This window comes from Equus quagga, chromosome 6 (assembly GCF_021613505.1).
Source record: "Equus quagga isolate Etosha38 chromosome 6, UCLA_HA_Equagga_1.0, whole genome shotgun sequence".
Lineage (NCBI taxonomy): Eukaryota > Metazoa > Chordata > Mammalia > Perissodactyla > Equidae > Equus > Equus quagga.
The window spans coordinates 33,749,782-33,768,614 of NC_060272.1; the positions used below are offsets into that span (position 1 = coordinate 33,749,782).

Consider the following 18,833-nt stretch of genomic DNA (forward strand, 5'->3'; position numbering starts at 1 on the left):
TTGAGTTTAGAATGCTCACAAGGAACATGAACAGAACCAGATGGTCTCTGAGGTAAACTGTCAAAGTCTCCCAGGCGTTCTTCGACTAGGAATGCTTCATCCATAACTCTAGTATAAACTTCTTTGGTTCCTGTGGACGGAAATAGACCAGTCAGGCCAAACTATTTCAATTCTATAAAACTGAAATTTAAAAAAATAAATGCATGATGTTGAGGGTTAGGGCTTTCTCAGGACAGAAAGAGAAGACCTCTATTTCTTCCTGCTGAGACAGTTAACTGGAGAGGAAGCTCTGCCTAAGACTTTGATATGATCAAGGCTACACACACACACAAAAACCCACACATGTCCCCACAGATTACACACACATAGCTTCTTCTGCTGGATCTTTGAATAGTTCAAGGTAGTGATTAGGGCTATATGGCTCTGCTATGGGAAGAAGTATGATAATCAGCTCCATTTTACTTTTTCAGAGATAGGCGGCTGGGCACGGTCTAGATAATCAGAAACATTAAAAAAGCCTGAAACTTTGCTGTGTAAAATGTAAAAGGCTACTGATTGTGGACAGGAAAAATTCTTTGAAAGATAGAGTGGCTTTAGAGACACATTTCCCTCCACTAGCATGGACTTAGATTGTTCGATCCCTGAGCATAATTGTTTGACCTTGGGAGATCTTGTGTGAGTGTGTTTTATCCAAAGGCAGCCAGAGGAGATCAGCAGACATCAGGAAGAGTAAGAAAAGTTATGTTTACTGTCCCAGAAACCTCAACATAGACAGCATTTATCATGCCAACAGCCATCCTGTATTGTTCTGCTATAGATATTAACCACCACCCCATCACTTCCTCCGCAACTCACACTTTGGAAAATGTGTTCATGTATCTAAGGGTGTCTGAGTCCTGGAGTGAAACCCTCTTCTGTAGGTAGTGAGTGAAATATTCTTAAAGTAGGGTGGAGATAGGCCCTGCATAATATTTATCAAAGGTGTTCTCTCCAACAAATGAGAGCAGGCCTCGATGTGGGGCAGAAAGGCCAGGAAGCTGGATATACCCACAAAGGGTTTCCCTTTTTTGCTTTAGATTCCAAGAATAGTTATCTTCAAAGTATACGTTTAAGGTCAGGGTAGACATTGCTATATTCTAATTCTTTCCTGAAGCGTGGAGGTCTTCAGTAAAGTTGGATACGTCACTTTATGTTAGTGTTGCCTTGGAGGGGATGTTAATGTCTTGCCTGAGGCAAAGTGGTACCCAGGAAGGGTCACTGTCTGTCACAATGAGAAACTGAAGTAGAAATTGAGAATTCAGCAAAAGAATACAATTGAACCAGAGATGGCTGGAGATAGGTGTGCTCTTGAGTATCCCTGGAGATAGCTGGGGAAGCCTGGGATGGTCATTCAAAGCATTCTATTTGGAAATTAAAGGAAATGTAACTCCAAAAGGTCAAAGATTTAGGAATACCCAAGAGACACCTGGGTGTCATCTGCACTTATGAACTGACTTTATCCTCCTAGTGGTGAAATGTTATAGAAAGAATGTTATTCACCCATCACTTCACTTTCCAAAGTTTTATTCCTAATTACACCATGGTCAGATTTTCAGTATTTTTTATTTTCCTATAACATATATAAAAACAAATCTAAATTGGTAAGCTTCAATAGCCAAGCTTTTCATCATTTTGAAAGAAAAATTTTACTTGACAACACCTAAAATAAATTACCAATTTAATTATTTAAAAAGTGACTTGACTTTTCTGGTTCTGCCTTAGGAATTACAAGACATTTTTTTACCTTAACGGGAATAGTCCTTCTAGAATTTCTTTTAATCTCCAAATTGATATCTGTGGAAAAATTCATGACTAGGAAAGCTAAAACATTAAAATGGGGAAAAATGAAAATTAACTAATCAACAAATATTTATTGTGTAATGATGGACATTTACTGAGTTCCAAGGTACTATGTTTGCTAGGAGAGACACAAAGATACATAAATGCTGGTTCCAAAAAAGTCAAACATAAATATGTACCTAATAAAATGCTAAGAACATAAAATAGAGGAGGATTGGCACAGATGTTAGCTCAGCAACAATCTTCCTCAAGCAAAAAGAGGAACATTGGCAACAGATGTTAGCTCAGGGCCAGTCTTCTTCATACGCGCAAAAAAATGCTAAGAATATTTTAAGTTTAGTTCAAATTTTAGAAACACTTAACATTATTTTTGCTCTTCTAGGAGCTTGTAGAAATTTCATATCATTTTCAAAATAATTGCAATATAAAATTAATCTTTCATTTGAATTGTAAAAAAATAATTTTTACAGTAGTATTTCATGCCAGAAGAATTCTTTACCAAAGAGGTGTTTTGTTCATTAAGCCCTAGTGGCGAGAGAAAAGTTTATTGGATGCTAAATCAAACAAGCAAGAGTTATTAATTTTCAGATCTGTTTTTAACTGGTATCATGACATATTCAGCCAACGTAATGGGACAAAATAAACTCTCCTTATACATAACTAAATTTTTCAAAATCAGACATTAGTATCCTCTATGTTTACTGCTATGTCTGTTGAATAGATCTAATATCAGAGTAGGAGCGTGGTCATAAATCAACATGACACCCACCACAAGCATCCACTTCTAGTTTGGTTCCTTTGAAAGGATCCCTGGGCTTGTCATTCTTAAAGCGCTCAAAGGCATGACTAGAGCAGGAGCATGAGTTATGAAGGTAGTACTTACAGACAATTACAAGATCTAGAAAAAGACTGAGGAAAAGCTTTTCAAAGCAAAGTCCAGCAGGATCTTAATAACACTGGGCCTGCAAACCAAAACTAAAACTGGCTTTGAGAAGCTCGGTAGAGATTTCCGCATGTCCTTACTACCTTGTATGCGAAAGCACCTTATAAACTACAACAGGCCTTATGCTATCTTACTATCCTCCACCACACAGGCAAATTCTACCAGTGTGAGAGATCAACAATGATTACAAAGCTGATAATAGAGGGCTAAATATTTGCTATACTGTGGCTACTGACAATAAAAGTTCAGGTTAAATATACCTGGGGCTGGTCAGCAAAACTGACTTAATTTTATCTCACTTGCAGTATTTTACTTCTTAACCCCCTACTCACCTCTTTTCCTCTGCAAGTGCTCCTGAAGAAAGCCAAATGGTGACAGTATACCTTAGAGCTTTCAAAGTGACAATATAGAAATAGTCAAAGAACAATATATTACCTCTATGCTGCTGACTCCCTCCCTGGAGGTACGGTCAACACACTCACCCAGACATGGGCACTGATGAGTTGTCTCCGAATTTCCAGGGCTCAGAGGTCTGTTCTCAGGATAGGAAGTCCAACTTTAAAAGGTGGAAATATTGTATATCCTACTTCTCTTCATAGCAGTTGTAATAAAAATTAAAATAGGTTTATACCACAGGCTGTCTCAAGGTCTTAGCAGTTAAGTTTGCACATTGCACTTCAGCGGCCCGGGTTCGCCAGTTTGGATCCCAGGCGTGGACCTATGCACTGCTTATCAAGCCACGCTGTGGCAGCCGTCGCACGTGGAAAGTAGAGGAAATGGGCATGGATGTTAGCTCAGGGCTAATCTTCCTAAAAGAAAAGAAAAAAAGAAAAAGAAATTGGTTTATACCATAACCATATATTGAACTTATGCGAACTTGTTTTGTCACTCTAGCACCATATTGAAATTAATCGAAATTCAAATAGCCATAAATGAAGCATAAATAGTAATAATAACTTGAAATGTTGAAATAATTGCTGAGGGTGTTTTAGATTCTGTAAACGTAGCTATCAAAAAGAAAAACAGCATTCTTGGCCCTCAGGAGTAAAAGATCTGGATAAAAATGTTTTCCTAATGAGCAGTATGCTTTGGTATAGCATTATTACAGGAAAGACCAAAATTCCAATCATCCTTGCTAAATTGCATGTCTGCTAACTTCAGCTATTTTGAGATTTTTTAAAGTTAAACCATTTCCGAGTCACAGAGAAATATGCACAGTTCCCTTGTACATGGAAATGAAATGTGATCTATTCATTCCATCTTCTTATTTAAATCCTTTAGAAAACTAGGTGAATCTGATGATTCATGAAACAAACTTGGAAATTACATTCAATACAGCTTATTGCACTCTTGGGGTGATTGTGATAATAATAGCTACCATTTTTGCATGTTAGCTTTTATGTATTACATTTATAATTCTCAACAAAAAAACCTGCATGAGAATACTTTTACTTAAGGTGTTAATAGTTTGCCTGAGATCGCTCAGTCAGAGGCACGAATCAAACCATTTTTAACACTGGGATTCTGAGCTCTGTTCATGAAGCAATGACATTTAGGTAATTGTTAAAGATCTTAAGAATCTTTTTTTTATAGAACCACTATATATTATGCCATAACTTCAGTATCATGCTATCAATCAAGCACTGTGAGAACACTGAAATTCTACATTACCGAGGCCAGAGGTTTTCTATTGAAAAAATTCTCATAAGGTAGTCACTTAGTGGGAAAGGGTACTAATTGGATATCGGAAAAAAATTTCTCTCTTAAAAATTTCCATCAGCCAGGATCTCCAAATTCAGTGGAAGTTGGGGCTGCCTGGGTGGCTCAGTGGTTATGTTCGTGCGTTCTGCTTCAGAGGTCCAGGGGTTCACCGGTTCGGAGCCTGGGTGCGGACATGGCACCTCTTGGCAAGCCATGCCGTGGTAGGCGTCCCACATATAAAAAAGTAGAGGAAGATGGGCACGGATGTTATCTCAGGGCCAGTCTTCCTCAGCAAAAAGAGGAGGTTTGGCGGCAGATGTTAGCTCAGGGCTAATCTTCCTCAAAAAAAAAAAAAAAAAAAAATCAGTGGAAGAGGTGGCCACTCTTCCTGCCTAAGGTTCCCCTCTTCAGCTGGGTTCTGGAATCTCCCTACTCAAAGTGGGGTCCTCAGACCAGCAGCCTGGGTGCTCGTTTGGAAATGCCCCACACCTAAAGGCTCAATCGAATCTGTATTTTAACAAGATCTAGGACTTCATGTGCTCATTAAAGTTTGAAATGCTCCTCTAGATATATACGTCTTCCCCTCACTTAGGCCCCTCAATCATCTCATTTCTTTCCTGTGTTCTCAATTTCTCTCTGCTGTTTTTTTCATTCCTCACGTAGGAATACTCTTTTAAAAGCCCTCTGCTGACCCTACCCCCAACCCAGCTATGACTTTATTTCTCTCCTTTTCTCAACGAAGAGCCTTGAAGGAGGTGCCTTTACACCCTGAATCCATATCTTCACTTCCTGTTCATGGCTCAACCCACTACAGTATAGTTTAATTACCTACCGAATATCATCTGGCTCCTACTATATGCCAAGCACTGTACCAGACACTGAAGATAAAATGGCGTGCAAGAGACATGGTCCTTGTCTTCAAGTGACTCTCTCCGAAATTTTGACATAGATCACCACCGACTCTCTAAATTGCCAATTCCAGTAAGCACTTTCAACTGATTATCAGATAGGAGGATCCAGTGGTCTTCTGTAAGTCAAATGTTAAAGAGATTTTGCAAAAATATAAAGTAATGCTACTCTTATCACTAACATTTTTAAGAAAATAGTTATTTTTATAAAAATGTTATTTGTGTTAACAAGTGAAGGGTTTATTTTTATTTTTAAATGAATTAATATTCTTAAAATTTGTTTTACTCTCTAATATTCATAGATCAACAGATACAACCCCTACAAAAGCTCCCTTGGGGGCTGACCCTGTGGCTAAGCGGTTAAGTTCGTGCACTCTGCTTTGGTGGCCTAGGGTTTCGCCAGTTGGGATCCTGGGCGCAGACTGGAACCTCTCATCAGGCCATGCTGAGGCAGCGTCCCACATAGCACAACCAGAGGGACCTACAACTAGAATATACAACTATGTACTGGGGGGCTTCGGGGAGAAGAAGGAAAAAATAGGAAGATTGGCAACAGATGATAGCTCAGGGCCAATCTTAAAAAAAACCTCTCTGGGCTCCTCAATAATATTTAAGAATGTTAAGGGACTCCTGAGATGGAAAAGTTTGAGAACTGGATCCCATTTTAAATCTTGGTCAGTTTCTCAACAAATCCCTAATGTCTACATAGCTATCAACTATAGAATTAATATTGAAGGGATATGAATAAATTGACCCAAACATTTTCTCTCCTATGTTCATTAATTTAGCTAATGATGTCACTTTCTCTAGGCATTCCATGCACAGTAAAGAAACAGTAGATGGCTACCAGCCCTGAAAAACTAAAAGCCTTTACTGCAACACTTAAAGCAACGGAGGTGCATGCTCTTGTCCTCTGAAAATGAGAAAAGTAGGGTAAAAACTAAAACAGTAAGGTGAACAGTTGGCTTTAAGCGTTCTTCCTGTGTTTATTTTGCCCATAAGCCATACTTTCTAAAGTTCTTAAAATCAGTACTGTTGTGCTCTTATCTTGAATACTTCATATGTACCTGATTATAAAGCCTTACCAGAATACAGCTATAAGAGCAATTATTCTTATTATATTAAAATAAAGAAATATTTAAAGCATTTGCATTTTGTTTATAAAAGAAATCAGTTTCTCAGAAGATGCATCTTTTAAATTATACCCAGGCCATGAAATAGCATGCTTTGGTCTCAATGGTAACAAATATAAACAACATAACTTTCCTGTGTACACTATTATCAAATGTGTATACTTCTATAGTGGAGATGGCGGACAGGAAGAACTTCTGGCTTCAAATACTCAGTATTCATAGCAGAGTAAAGAAAAACAACTTTCTACTGCTTAGCCCTAAAGGAAAAGTCAAATGTAATCTTTTGTCATCTTCTACCACAGGTCGTTAATCTCTGTAGGTAACACAACTTTTCAGCAGACAGGTTTTACGACATTTTTAAAGAATAGTCTAATTTACAACCTTTGCATGTGTTTCAAGTCATTTATGTTTAGGATACAAACAAAGCCTCAAGCAATTTGGTTTCATCTTGTTGTCACAGAACATGTGCAGGACACAGAGATCTCATCCTTTAGTTCTTGAAGGACACACTAGTGAACATAACTGAAATACCATCTATGTTTACATATTGATAAAGGACACAGGTTTGAATCAATTAAAATGTGTCATTCATATCATTCGGGATTTATTCTTGACCACATGGATTTTTATTTTAAATAATTCAATTTATACTCGTATGTCTTGTGGATTAGAAAGGCTTTATTATATATTTCCAACCATTTTAAATAATCCATTTTGCAAAATAGCTTTCAGTATAGGTTATGCACATTTAATGCCTCTAAACCCGGGATTTTCAACCACCATATCAATTAGACAATAAGATAATGCTTATAATATATAGCCTTTATTGTCTATATAACTTCCCTATAACATCTAGATGTGGACTGTGGAAATGTCACACTGGGAACTCCCAGCTATCAAGCAGGTGGAAGCAACAGACAGGTTCAGAACCACCATCCTAAACAAAGAAGTCCAGAGAAAAATTTAGAATAACTTTTTATTGAAAATCAAACAAGCAGGAATATACAGGAAACTAAGGCATGGTGGATTAGTCTGATCAACTGGCTCCGTTGGCACAAAGGAAAAAATGCCCTTCCTGAAGATGAACCTTCTACATCACAAAGTTCATTCACTTAAGAGGTCAAATTTTGAAATCAAAAGAAATGACAAGGCAATTTCTCCGATCTGAAAACTCAGTATATTCGACTTGATTTTCAGTAGTAATTTTGTTGAAAGCACAAGGAACCTCATTTTAATATCTTAGCAGAGAATCTTGTAAGATAAAAACATTAAGTGTGTGTGTACAAAGTCTTCTAAGTTAGCTCGAAAAACTTTACAACCTCTTCAAAGAGGTTTTACTTTAACTTTAGTCAAGGATTTAAATAATACACAGAAAATTTAGACCAGTTATTTGCCTATTCAAGGTATGAATGTGTGCAAGTGTGTGTGTGTGTACATATATATACATGCACATTTGTGTGTGTATATACATATACTTGTTAGTTCCCAGGTAATGCATATATATATACACACACATGCATACATACACAAATATATATATATATATATGTTGTGTATATACATATATGTAAGCTTTCCCTAAAAGAAATAAATTTCTATTGAGAAGTTTAAAAAGTGATGAAAATATGCCTCTTCACAATTTTCTTACAAGCACCAATATAGGAATCTTAAGCCTGCAGATGCTTCTTTTGAAAGCTATAGTATTGAGCAACATTAATGGCTAAAAATCTCTCTTAAATTATATTGTTTTCATTAAATGAAAAAAGCAGGCTGTACGTTGTCAACCAGCAAAAAGAGAAATCAGTTTAAGAGGCAAAGAGTTTATTTGGGATCAAAGAATTGCAATTCGGGGAGCACAGATTTCAGGTAGGAACTAGTGTCCCAATTACAGGAGAGGGGCTCAGGGGTTTTATGCGAAAAAGGAAGGATGAGGTGAACTGTATTGAGGAAGAGTTCATTGGTGCTAGATGAGGTAAGGCTAGGTTTGTACTTCACAGATTGGCTTGAGATTCGGTCATCAGTAAAAGGCTAGACTTGTACTTCGTTGATTGGTTACTGATTCAGTCATCAGCAAAGTCCAGTTTCATCAGTCCTTACAAACAGGATATTCTTGTCCTTTCTGACTTCTTGGAATGTTGACAGTTTGGTCCATTTTGGAAGATAAAGAAAACAAGACATGCGAAGGCAATTCCTCTGAAAAGGCTGCTCCACTCTATTTTAATATGGCTCCACTCATGTCACCTTTCACAAGGTTATATACAACCCAATTACAAAGCTCACATAATATGCACTGCAAACAGATTTAAGATGGAATGAAACTAAATTTAAATCCTATTTCTTTGTTTAAATAATTTCTACACAGAATTAAAGATAGTTTTGAGACATATTAATGTTTAATTCACCATATAATACAGGTAACTTTAGTCACAAATGAACATGGTAAATACTACGGGTTAAATATTTTGGAGTTCATAAATGTTCCTCTTTTACAATAATTTAAAACAAACCATTATACCCAGTGAAAGGTGATGTTTAGTCAATTCCCAAAAGTGCACCAAGCAAAAACACTTAAAAGTTTCAGTTCTTATTTTAATTGTTTCCCCCAAATATATTATGGTCATTAACAGCAATATACAGAAATGACCCACAATTTGACCCCCCTTAGTGTCTCTCTACAAGTTTCCATAAAAAATTAACCATTAATCTCTTCTACTAAGTGCCAAGATTTAAGAAAGTGACTAAACAAAGTACTGCAGGAAATACAGCTGAAGGACTAAAATTCTAGACATAAATCTAAGATGGGAGAAGCAAGAGAAAATTTTCAAGTTGTATATTCCACAAGGGACTCTCACTCTAAAAGTGTGTGCAAAGGAATGCTAGCCCTAAATGCTGCTCCATAAAATGTTTAGAAAATGATATTCATAATACATAGAATAATTTTTTTAAAAAAAGCTCTGAGGAGTTCTGGTTTTTTTTCAAACTTCAAATGTTTTCAAAAGGTACTTGACCTCAAACTCTTCTTGCTCATTAACAGTCTGCCAAGTTAGCATTCTTCATAGCAAACTGAGAAACTATGTAAATTCTCAGCGAGATGCCACTGATTAAGGACTTAAGAAATTATACAGTAAGAGAAATCCAGCAAGGCAACAGGCATGAAACTGTTTTGGAATATTTAAAATATTTAAGATAATATACAAGATAGACGTGAGAGCAAGATGCAAACAACTTAACAACAGAGTAGAACTGGTTGTTGTTATTGCATCATGAAAACATCACCCACATACACAGTTTTTCAAGTTGTTTCAGATTATTTCTTCATCCCTATTGAAATCACTTCATTCAGGCCCTCTTCACCATAGAATGGTGGTAAATTTAAATATCTTCCAAAGCGATCTCCCTCATTATGGTCTATTTTTTCTAATACAGTGCTTTCCAAACTTAATATGCATATGAACCACCCAGGGATCTTGTTGAAAATTCAGGTTCTGATTTAGCAAGTCTAGGGTGGGGTCTGAAATTGTTTATTTCTAACAACTTCCCAGGTAATACTGATGTAACTACACTGAGAATAACAACGATCTAATCCATTCTGCAAGCCACTGCTCCATTACTCTTTCTAAAATACCACTTACATGACAGAACGAATCTGTGTAAGGAATCTGTGTTAACTCAGTGAATCATGTATAAACATCTACACTCAATTTTATCAGTTCAGAACTTCATTCTGGACCAATCTGGTCTTTCTCCTTACTGCTATACTCATTCCAACCCTTTTTTTTGAGGTAAAGTGTATAGTATATGGTGAAGTACAGATTTTAAATGAACAATTCAATGAGTTTTGATAAATGTATATACCTGTGTAACCAATACTCTCACAAAAAAAAATACAGGACAGTGCTGTCACACCAACCATGTTTTGACTCAGCTTTACAAATACCTTCCACCTTTCCACTGCCTTCCACCTATCCTTTAAGACTCAACTAAAGCCCTTCCTTCTTCAGAACACACCCTAAATTCGCTCACATACCTCTCTCTAAATTACTACTACTTTTAAGACCTAGCCATCACCACCTCTCACTGAACTAATGCAGTGGGCTCCTCACAAGTCTGTCTACCTCTGTTCTTAACTCTCTTCCCAATATATTATCCACAGAGTAGTCAACAGTGATCTTCTAAATTACAAATCGAACCAGGTCACCCTTGAAAGCCCTCCAATGGCTTACCATCACACCTGCAATAAATCCAAATGCCTTTTCTTGTATTCCTGTGTCACTAAGCTCCTGCTTCGCTGACCTCATCTCTTGCTCCTTTCCCCATTACTTTCTATGCTCTGGTCACATGAACTTTCTTTCTCGTCCTACAACACAGCGAGATTTCCCGCTTTAGGGACTGTGCATTAATTATTCCCTCTACTCTTCCCCACCACATTTCTATGACCGGATACTTTTTGCTATTCAGATCTCAACTTCAAAGTTACCCCCTCATAGAAGCTTTCCCTGACCAGAAAATCGAAAGGACACACCCAGTCACTCTCTAACACAAATATGACTTTAATTTTCTGCATAGCATCTATCATTGGTTTATATCTTATTAACACATTTCTTATTTGTCTCTTCTCACAAGAACATAAGCTCCATGACTAAGGAACTTGTCGATAGTGTTCACTGCTGTAACTCCAGCATCTAGAACAGTGTACAGCTCATTAGAAGTAGATGCTCAACAAACACTTCCTAAATAAATATGTTAACACATACGATATAATATATAGTCATTACTTTGCAGAGGGAAACTGTGCCTGTGTCTCAATACAAAATCTCCCATTAACTTTAAAGAGAATAAGAAAGCTATTGCTAGTCATCAAACGAAGTAAAACTTTCACAAGAAAGAAAGGGAAGAAAAGAACTGCAGCTTTAATTTTGGGCAAAAATAATACAAAACATGGATTAAGTCAAAATTTAATTCACATAAAGTTTAATCAGTCAAGTTAATGAAAATATCAAAATTTTTGAGTTAGTGTATGGCAGCAGAAATTTAATTTTTGTTGCAAATAATACAGTATTTGGTGTTTCCATTATTGACAAGCTATGCTGCAGAAAGAGCAATTGCATTGAATCTTAATTCATCAGGGTCACGTTCCATAAACTTCTTGCAAACTTCTATGGCATCCTATAGAGAAAAAAAATGTATAATTTTTCAGTTGATAAACAAGCGTTTTACTTACAAATGATAAATAAGTGTTTCATATTTTCCTAACTCATACTGATTTTATTCTACAGACTTCTTTTTCCAAATGAAAAATAACAAAGCACATCAGAAAAGTGAATGGTTAGTAGCCTAATTTACTTAGTACAAAACTATAAGATACAGTAAGTGTTCTTTCTTAAAATGCTTTTAAGAAACTTTTAACCTGAAAATTACATATTCCATTGATTCTAAGCCACACAATTTGTTCATAAATTTAAAAATCTCAAATCGGGATCAAGATACAAACAGTATCTTGGCTTCAATGAAATATGATGTGCAACTCTTTCAATACTTTTCACGTCTTTTTCAAAGTTGATACCTGTTCACACAAAGAGCTCTGAAAATCTCTATTTGCTGTTGGTTTTTAACACTAACTCAAATTTTTCTTTTTAAATTTTCTCAAGAAAGCAAGGACAAGGAAGCATGCAAACACAGAGAAAATGTTATACAAGTGATCTTTAGAGATGTTTTAAAGATAACAAGAACATTAATAACACAAAGTGGGCCAACAAGTTTTATTGTTACCTCTAATAAAGTTTCATCACTAGTTTCCCCGTGATTAATTGGAAATGGTTTCCGTCCATCTGTGGAAAACAGACAAACAGTTGAAGGTTTAGCTGTTTGTACAAGATAATGTACTTTCAACTTCCATTTCCCTTTTCCCACAGTGAGGCAAAAGTTAAAAGATATTTAAAATAAAATATCCTAAAACAAATATTTTAAATGTGCTACCTATGAGGTTGTTTTTTTTATTGAGTTATTGATAGGTTACAATCTTGTGAAATTTCAGTTGTACATTAATGTTTGTCAGTCATGTTGTAGGTGCACCATTTCACCCTTTGTGCCCACCCCCCACCCCACCTTTCCCCTGGTATCCACTAAACTGTTCTTAGTCCATAATTTTAAATTCCTCATATGAGTGGAGTCATACACAGATTGTCCTTCTCCCTATGAGGTTTTTTTTGTTTTTTCCTGAGGAAGATTAGCCCTGAGCTAACATCTGTTGCCAATCTTCCTCTTTTTTTGCTTGAGGAAGATTAGCCTTGAGTTAATATCTGTGCCACTCTACCTCCACTTTATATGTGGGTTGTCACCACAGCATGGCTGACAAGTGGTGTAGGTCTGCACTCAGGATCCGAACTCAAGAACCCAGGCTGCCGAAGTGGAGCACACCGAACTTAACCATTATGCCATGGGGCTGGCCCCTCTAGGAATATTTTTTTACTGTTAAAAGTTATTAGAATCTTGCTTCCATGTTTGAAAACCTAATTATCTTCATAAACATAATTTATTAGAAATATATAGTAGCTTTAATTTCCTAAAAAGAATATGCAAAATTAATCAGTTTTTTAAAAGTTACAACCACAGTTTTTACCCTCAGAAATATGAAAATATTCTTTCTTCTCTTTGAAAGCTAAATCAGACAGCTCCTAAGTAAGACTGACACGTTTATATCAATGAAAGGGACCCACAAGGTTTATGTATTACTACTACTAATTGTGTACACCAAGGCAGTAGTATAGACCAACAATCTAAATAACAGGATTATTCTACTGACCACCAAAGATAATTAACCACAATTATAATCATCTTGAACAAACTAGTATATTTTCAATACTATGAAAAAATGAAAAAGTCCAGAATTATATAAATTTATGCTAATCCAAAATTAACTGATACTCTAAATCCAAAGCTACAATCTCAAATGTCTTGTAAGTGGCACTTCAAGGTCAATCCATAAAACGTAATTCCTTCTCTCTTTTTTCTTCTTCCCAAAGCCCTCTAGTACACAACTGTATGCTCTAGTTGTGAGTGCCTCTGGTTGTGCTGTGTGGGACGCCACCTCAGCATGGCCCCACAAGCAGCGCCATGTCCACACCTAGGATCCGAACTGGTGAAACCCTGGACCAGCGAAGCAGAGCGTGTGAACACAACCACTCGGCCACAGGGCCGGCTCCAATTCCTTCTCTTTAATTCCAAGGCTTCTTAACATAATAAAAATTTTTGAATCAATATGCATACACAGTGATAGACTTAGGCTGATAGATACTACTTCTAAAGAAAAATATGAGGGGAATTTAACCAAACAAAGCAAAAAGCAAAACGAGGTGATTATTAAATCTGGAGAAATAAAAAAAGTCAAAAAGAAAAGTACATTAATTATGGCTCAGTTGAGAATAATGTTTCTGTGGTCATAATTATATAAACAACTATGACAACACTGGAAGAAGAAGAAAAAGAAAAACAGGTATTTTGTGATTGGGAGGGAGGCGTAAGGAAAGAGGGTGACAAAAGAAAGCTGAATCCTTATCTTCAATGTGGGAAGTCAAGAAATAACACTGAGGCCACTTCCACCTCCAGCCAGGATGGAATAACTAGTACCTGATGAGGCCTCCGACTGGAAAGAACTAAAAACCTGGACAAATACCTGAAACAGTGGTTTTTAGACAGTGGGAAACAGGTAGCCCAGAAGTGTAGGTGAGCCCAAGAGTAGTCCCAGCTTTCTGCCAGGGCAGGAAAGGGAAACCGAAGCAGAGCACAGCAGTCTCAGTGAGCTGAGGGGAAGGAGAGCAGAGCTCAAAGAGGCTGAGGCAGCTGGAATCTGCACAATACCACGAAGAACGGAGCTACCTACTCTGAAGGGCTGTTGCTCTGCCTGGGCCGGGCCAGGATCAGTGGGCCAGGTGGGGTCAGGGAGCAGTGTGTCTGCAACTGAGCGTTACGCTGGAGTAGCCAAGAGCTTGTTTATATGCAAAGGGAATGAGTAAATCAGAAAATACCTGGAAGATAATGGAGAAGAACACTAGAATAAACTGTATACTATTAGATGGAATTAGAAGTGTTGATGTAAGGGTTAGCCCCATGGCCTAGTGGTTACGTTCAGCACGCTCTGCTTTGGCGGCCTGGGTTTGGCTCCCAGGCGTGGATCTACATCTTGGCAGCGGCAATGCTGTGGCAGTGACCCACATACAAAATAGAGGAAGACTGGCACAGATGTTAGCTCAGGGCGAATCTTCCTCAAGCAAAAAGAGGAAGACTAGCACAGATGTTAGCTCAGAGCAAATCTTCCTCAGGAAAAAAAAAGAAAAAGAAGTGTTGATGTAAATGAATGCTTCTTTCTTTTAATTTTACTTTTTTTAAAGATTGACACCTGACCTGACATCTGTTGCCAATCTTTTTCTTCTTCTTCTTACTTTTCTTCCCAAAGTCCCCCAGTACATAGTTGTAGATTCTAGTTGTGAGTGCCTCTGGCTGTGCTATGTGGGATGCTGTCTCAGCATGGCCTGATGAGCAATGCCATGTCTGCACCCAGGATCCAAAGTGGCAAAACCCCGGGCCGCTGAAGCGGAGTGCACAAACTTAACCACTTGGCCACAGGGCCAGCCCCAACGAATGCTTTTAACATACAGATAAACAGATATGATTGTGTGTGCATGTATACCCATATTTACATACGTGTGTATGAGAATATTTATATAATACATACAAATATTTCCTAGTTTTGTCCTCTGAGAGGACATAGAGGCAACAATATCTTAGTAGCAAAGAGCACTCTAGCACCCAGAAGTTGGTTCTAAATACCATTTTTCACTAAAAGGTACCAGGGCTCTTTGGAGAGGTAACTGAACAGAGGGCTGGAGCAGGAAAAACAAAAGATGAGCGTGGAACATCTTGTTCCCCCTGAAAGTTAGAAAGCGCTCAGAGTGACAGTGACAGATCAAGAGGAAAAAAGGGTTCCCTTCAAGGCCTAGTCTGGACCAATTTGACCATCAAAACAAATGATAATAATGAATTGCAACCTTTTGAGTAAAATATAAATCCATGAATCCATTCTAGCATGAATGGATGAATGAATAAATAGCCGGAAAAGGAAACCTTCTCATGTTAGAGGAAATTTTTTTTAAATTACCATTTGGCAACCATCATAGTGATAATCAATTCAGTCAAGAATTATCAACGGATGCTAAATCTGATAGACAAAGGCTTAGTGAGAAACTGTATAGTTACACAGTCTTGAAGTATCTTCTGGTAAATATTTATTCATTATTTATTAATAAATATAACATAGTTATTAATTAACTTTATAATAGAGAAACCATGCAGATATATCTAAACCAAGTGATAAAAGTTAGCACCACCAATAATGAGACAAATTGACATCACATGCCTCCTGAAAGGATGCACTGAGAAGGTCACAGCATCACGTCTATGGTGTATGTGCCAAAAATGTAGAAATCATGAGGAAATATCAGACAACTCAAATTGAAGGATAATCTCCAAGTCACTGGCCTGTACTCTTAAAAATAAATATCAAAGATATGAAAGACAAGAATAGATTGAGAAACCATTCCAGATTAAAGGAGACAAAGAAACATGACAACTAAATGCAACACACAATCCTGGACTGGATTCTGAACCTATTAGATAGGACATCACTGTGAAATCAGCAAAATCTGAGTAGGATTTTGGATTCGACAGTAATACTGGATCAACAATGTTAACTGCCTGATTTTGATAGTCATATTGTAGTTACATAGGAGAGTATCTACTTCTTTTGAGGAAATACATACAGAAGTATTACAGGATAATGGGGCATCAGGCCTGCAACTTATTTTCAATAATCTATGGAATCTGAGTAAAGGGTTTATGGGAACTCTGTATACAATTTCCCTAATATTTATAAAAATTCAAAATTATTTCAAAATAAAAATGTTTGTATGTTTCAAAGTATTTCTGTTATTTCAGGTAGACAATAATTTGCTTAACAGGTTTTTAATCTGATGGGTCAATCAGTTCTGAACTCACTTCCAAACCCCTTTGCTTTAATTTATCCATAAAGAGTAATTACATCTATTTAAAAATATATACTTCCACCCCTCTACATATGCTGGGAACTACATGAAGCCCTAAGGAAAAGGAAACCGTGATGACAAAAAGATCAATAACTCAGTCCCTTTCATCAGTTAACCCTACAATTTAGAACAGAAGGAATATATTAAAGACTACCACTATCCTTTGTTTAATAAATGTCTTGTAGAAATGACCTTGCACCACGTCTACAATCATATTTTTAAAAATAAGGTTACTTAAGAAGCGATTTTTTTTTTCTTAAAAACCGTATGCTGTTCTTTTATCCACTGTTTTCTATTCACTAGCTCAACACTCCCCTTGTTCAACATTCTTTTTGAATTTATTAGGAATCCGCATCAGAGTTACTGTCAATTTCCTTTGCAATGAATCAGCAACTGCCCATCTTCATTTGTCTTGTACTTATCCCGGTTCTCCGTGACATCTCAAAGATTATGGCTTATCCTTAGAACTCTGAAATTCTTTAAACTCATTTAAAGAATGTAATTCCCAAAGGGCTCTAATTATCTATCAGCCATATTGATAATTCTTCTTGCTAAAGGATACCCAAACCAAACAAGACCTCAGTAGTTCTGCCTTTCTTTTCTGATGTTCTTACTTTAAACCAATTTAAAAATCTTTTTCTGTTGATCTTGGCATGCTATAAAAGAGAATCATTCTTCATATGTAGGTTACTCTTGATACATGGCTTTCCATCTACTGCTCTGAGCACAGAGAGCTAGCTAACCAGTCAAACTGAGTTTTTTAGACAACTCTTTAATCTCATTGAGATAGAGATGTTTTTCCTAAACATCTTTTAGATGCTATTGTTTGTTCTGTTATTAAGTCTCTCATTCTCAAAGTCACCAGTACTTTTACAGTCTCTGGTTATGGACTGTATTTATCAGTTCTTTCACCTTTCATAAATCTACTTTGTTGAAGTCAAGAGAATGTGTCTGGTAAGTCTCAGCACACTCTTAACTTCTACTTCTACCAGTTATTCCTTATTATTCAAAATTCAGAGTAGAAACTCAGCTTTTAACAATCAGTCTGACATTCGAAATCCCCATCACTATTACATCTTACCTCTATGTAGATTTTATAGGCTGAATTAGCAGAGTATATCTTCCAAATTGCTCTGCAGGTCTGTTACATACTCCCATAACAATGCCTTCTTTTCATTTTAGCTTGATTCCTACTCAAATCTCTCTACTGTTGTAGACCGTCCATTTCTATAAATAATATGTTCTTTCCTTTCCTTGTCCCCTTTAATAGAGCCATTTCTTTTTAATAAGGTATATGATTCTGTTGCCATATTCCAAACAAAAAAACCCATCTAAATTTTACAGACCACATTTATAGTCACAATCTGAGTCCTTTCAGAACTCTTCCTGCCTTTAAGAAAAATGAAAGTGGCAAGTTCATATACAGACAGAAAATGAGAAGAGAACTAAGTATCTAGAAACTGAACAGGACTTTTGCTTCTTTGTTTATTTTGCCTTTTTAACTCAAGGAAGGTCTCATGGAGAATGACAAGAAGGACTCTTAAGTACTATATACCAATTATGAAAGAATCATAAGAAGTTTCTTCTGTCCGAATAAATCAATTAAAATTATGAGGATCTCTTCCAAGTAGTCCCTAAAATAGTCCACCTATAGTTAAACTTGTAAAAAAATAACTGCTAGTATGAGCCAAAATACCAAGTAATTAATCACGGGTACTTTGACACATGCTTTAGGGACTGGTGCCAGAAAACACAGACTCCTGTAAAGTCTTTTAAAAGATCAGATGCAATACAAAGGGATAGTACAAAAGCCTGGAAAACTAGTGATACTCATTACTGAATACAGAAACTAGTGATTATGAATATTACACTATTATTACACTATCTTTTAAAAGTAGTTTCAGGATCAAGATGGTTCATCCAGATGTTGATGATAATTCACTCAACAATTTAGTAAAGGTTGCTGAAGTGATTTACAGGAATTTCCTATAATGATTTTTGCTTTCTTGCTTTGCTAAAATGCAGAGGTAGTATGTAAACATTCTTGAATTACAAGCTACTTGAACATCAAAAAAAATTTTCTTCTTTCTAGTAAAAAATCTTAAATGGAAAACTTTCATTATGCCAACTCAATGTTATGGGCTAATCGAATGAAGGAAGCACAATAAATATCAACAGTCCCATTTATCATAAATACAGACTTTCCCATTTA

At 36.5% G+C, this 18,833-nt stretch overlaps 1 protein-coding gene across 2 annotated transcripts in view; it reads right to left on the reverse strand.

Moving 5' to 3' along the window:
• Positions 1-11,409: 11,409 nt before the first annotated feature.
• UCHL3 (ubiquitin C-terminal hydrolase L3) overlaps positions 11,410-18,833 on the reverse strand; it is a 50,676-nt gene continuing 43,252 nt past the window's right edge. Inside the window, exons 9-10 of one of the 2 annotated variants that reach the window (XM_046664648.1) lie at positions 12,294-12,352; positions 11,410-11,690 (exon numbers count right to left, since the gene is read on the reverse strand). In XM_046664648.1, the coding sequence (XP_046520604.1) occupies positions 11,607-11,690; positions 12,294-12,352 (143 nt within the window). In that variant the 3' untranslated portion in view covers positions 11,410-11,606. The remainder of the gene's footprint in view (positions 11,691-12,293; positions 12,353-18,833) is intronic. The other variant, XM_046664647.1, reaches the window with a different exon arrangement.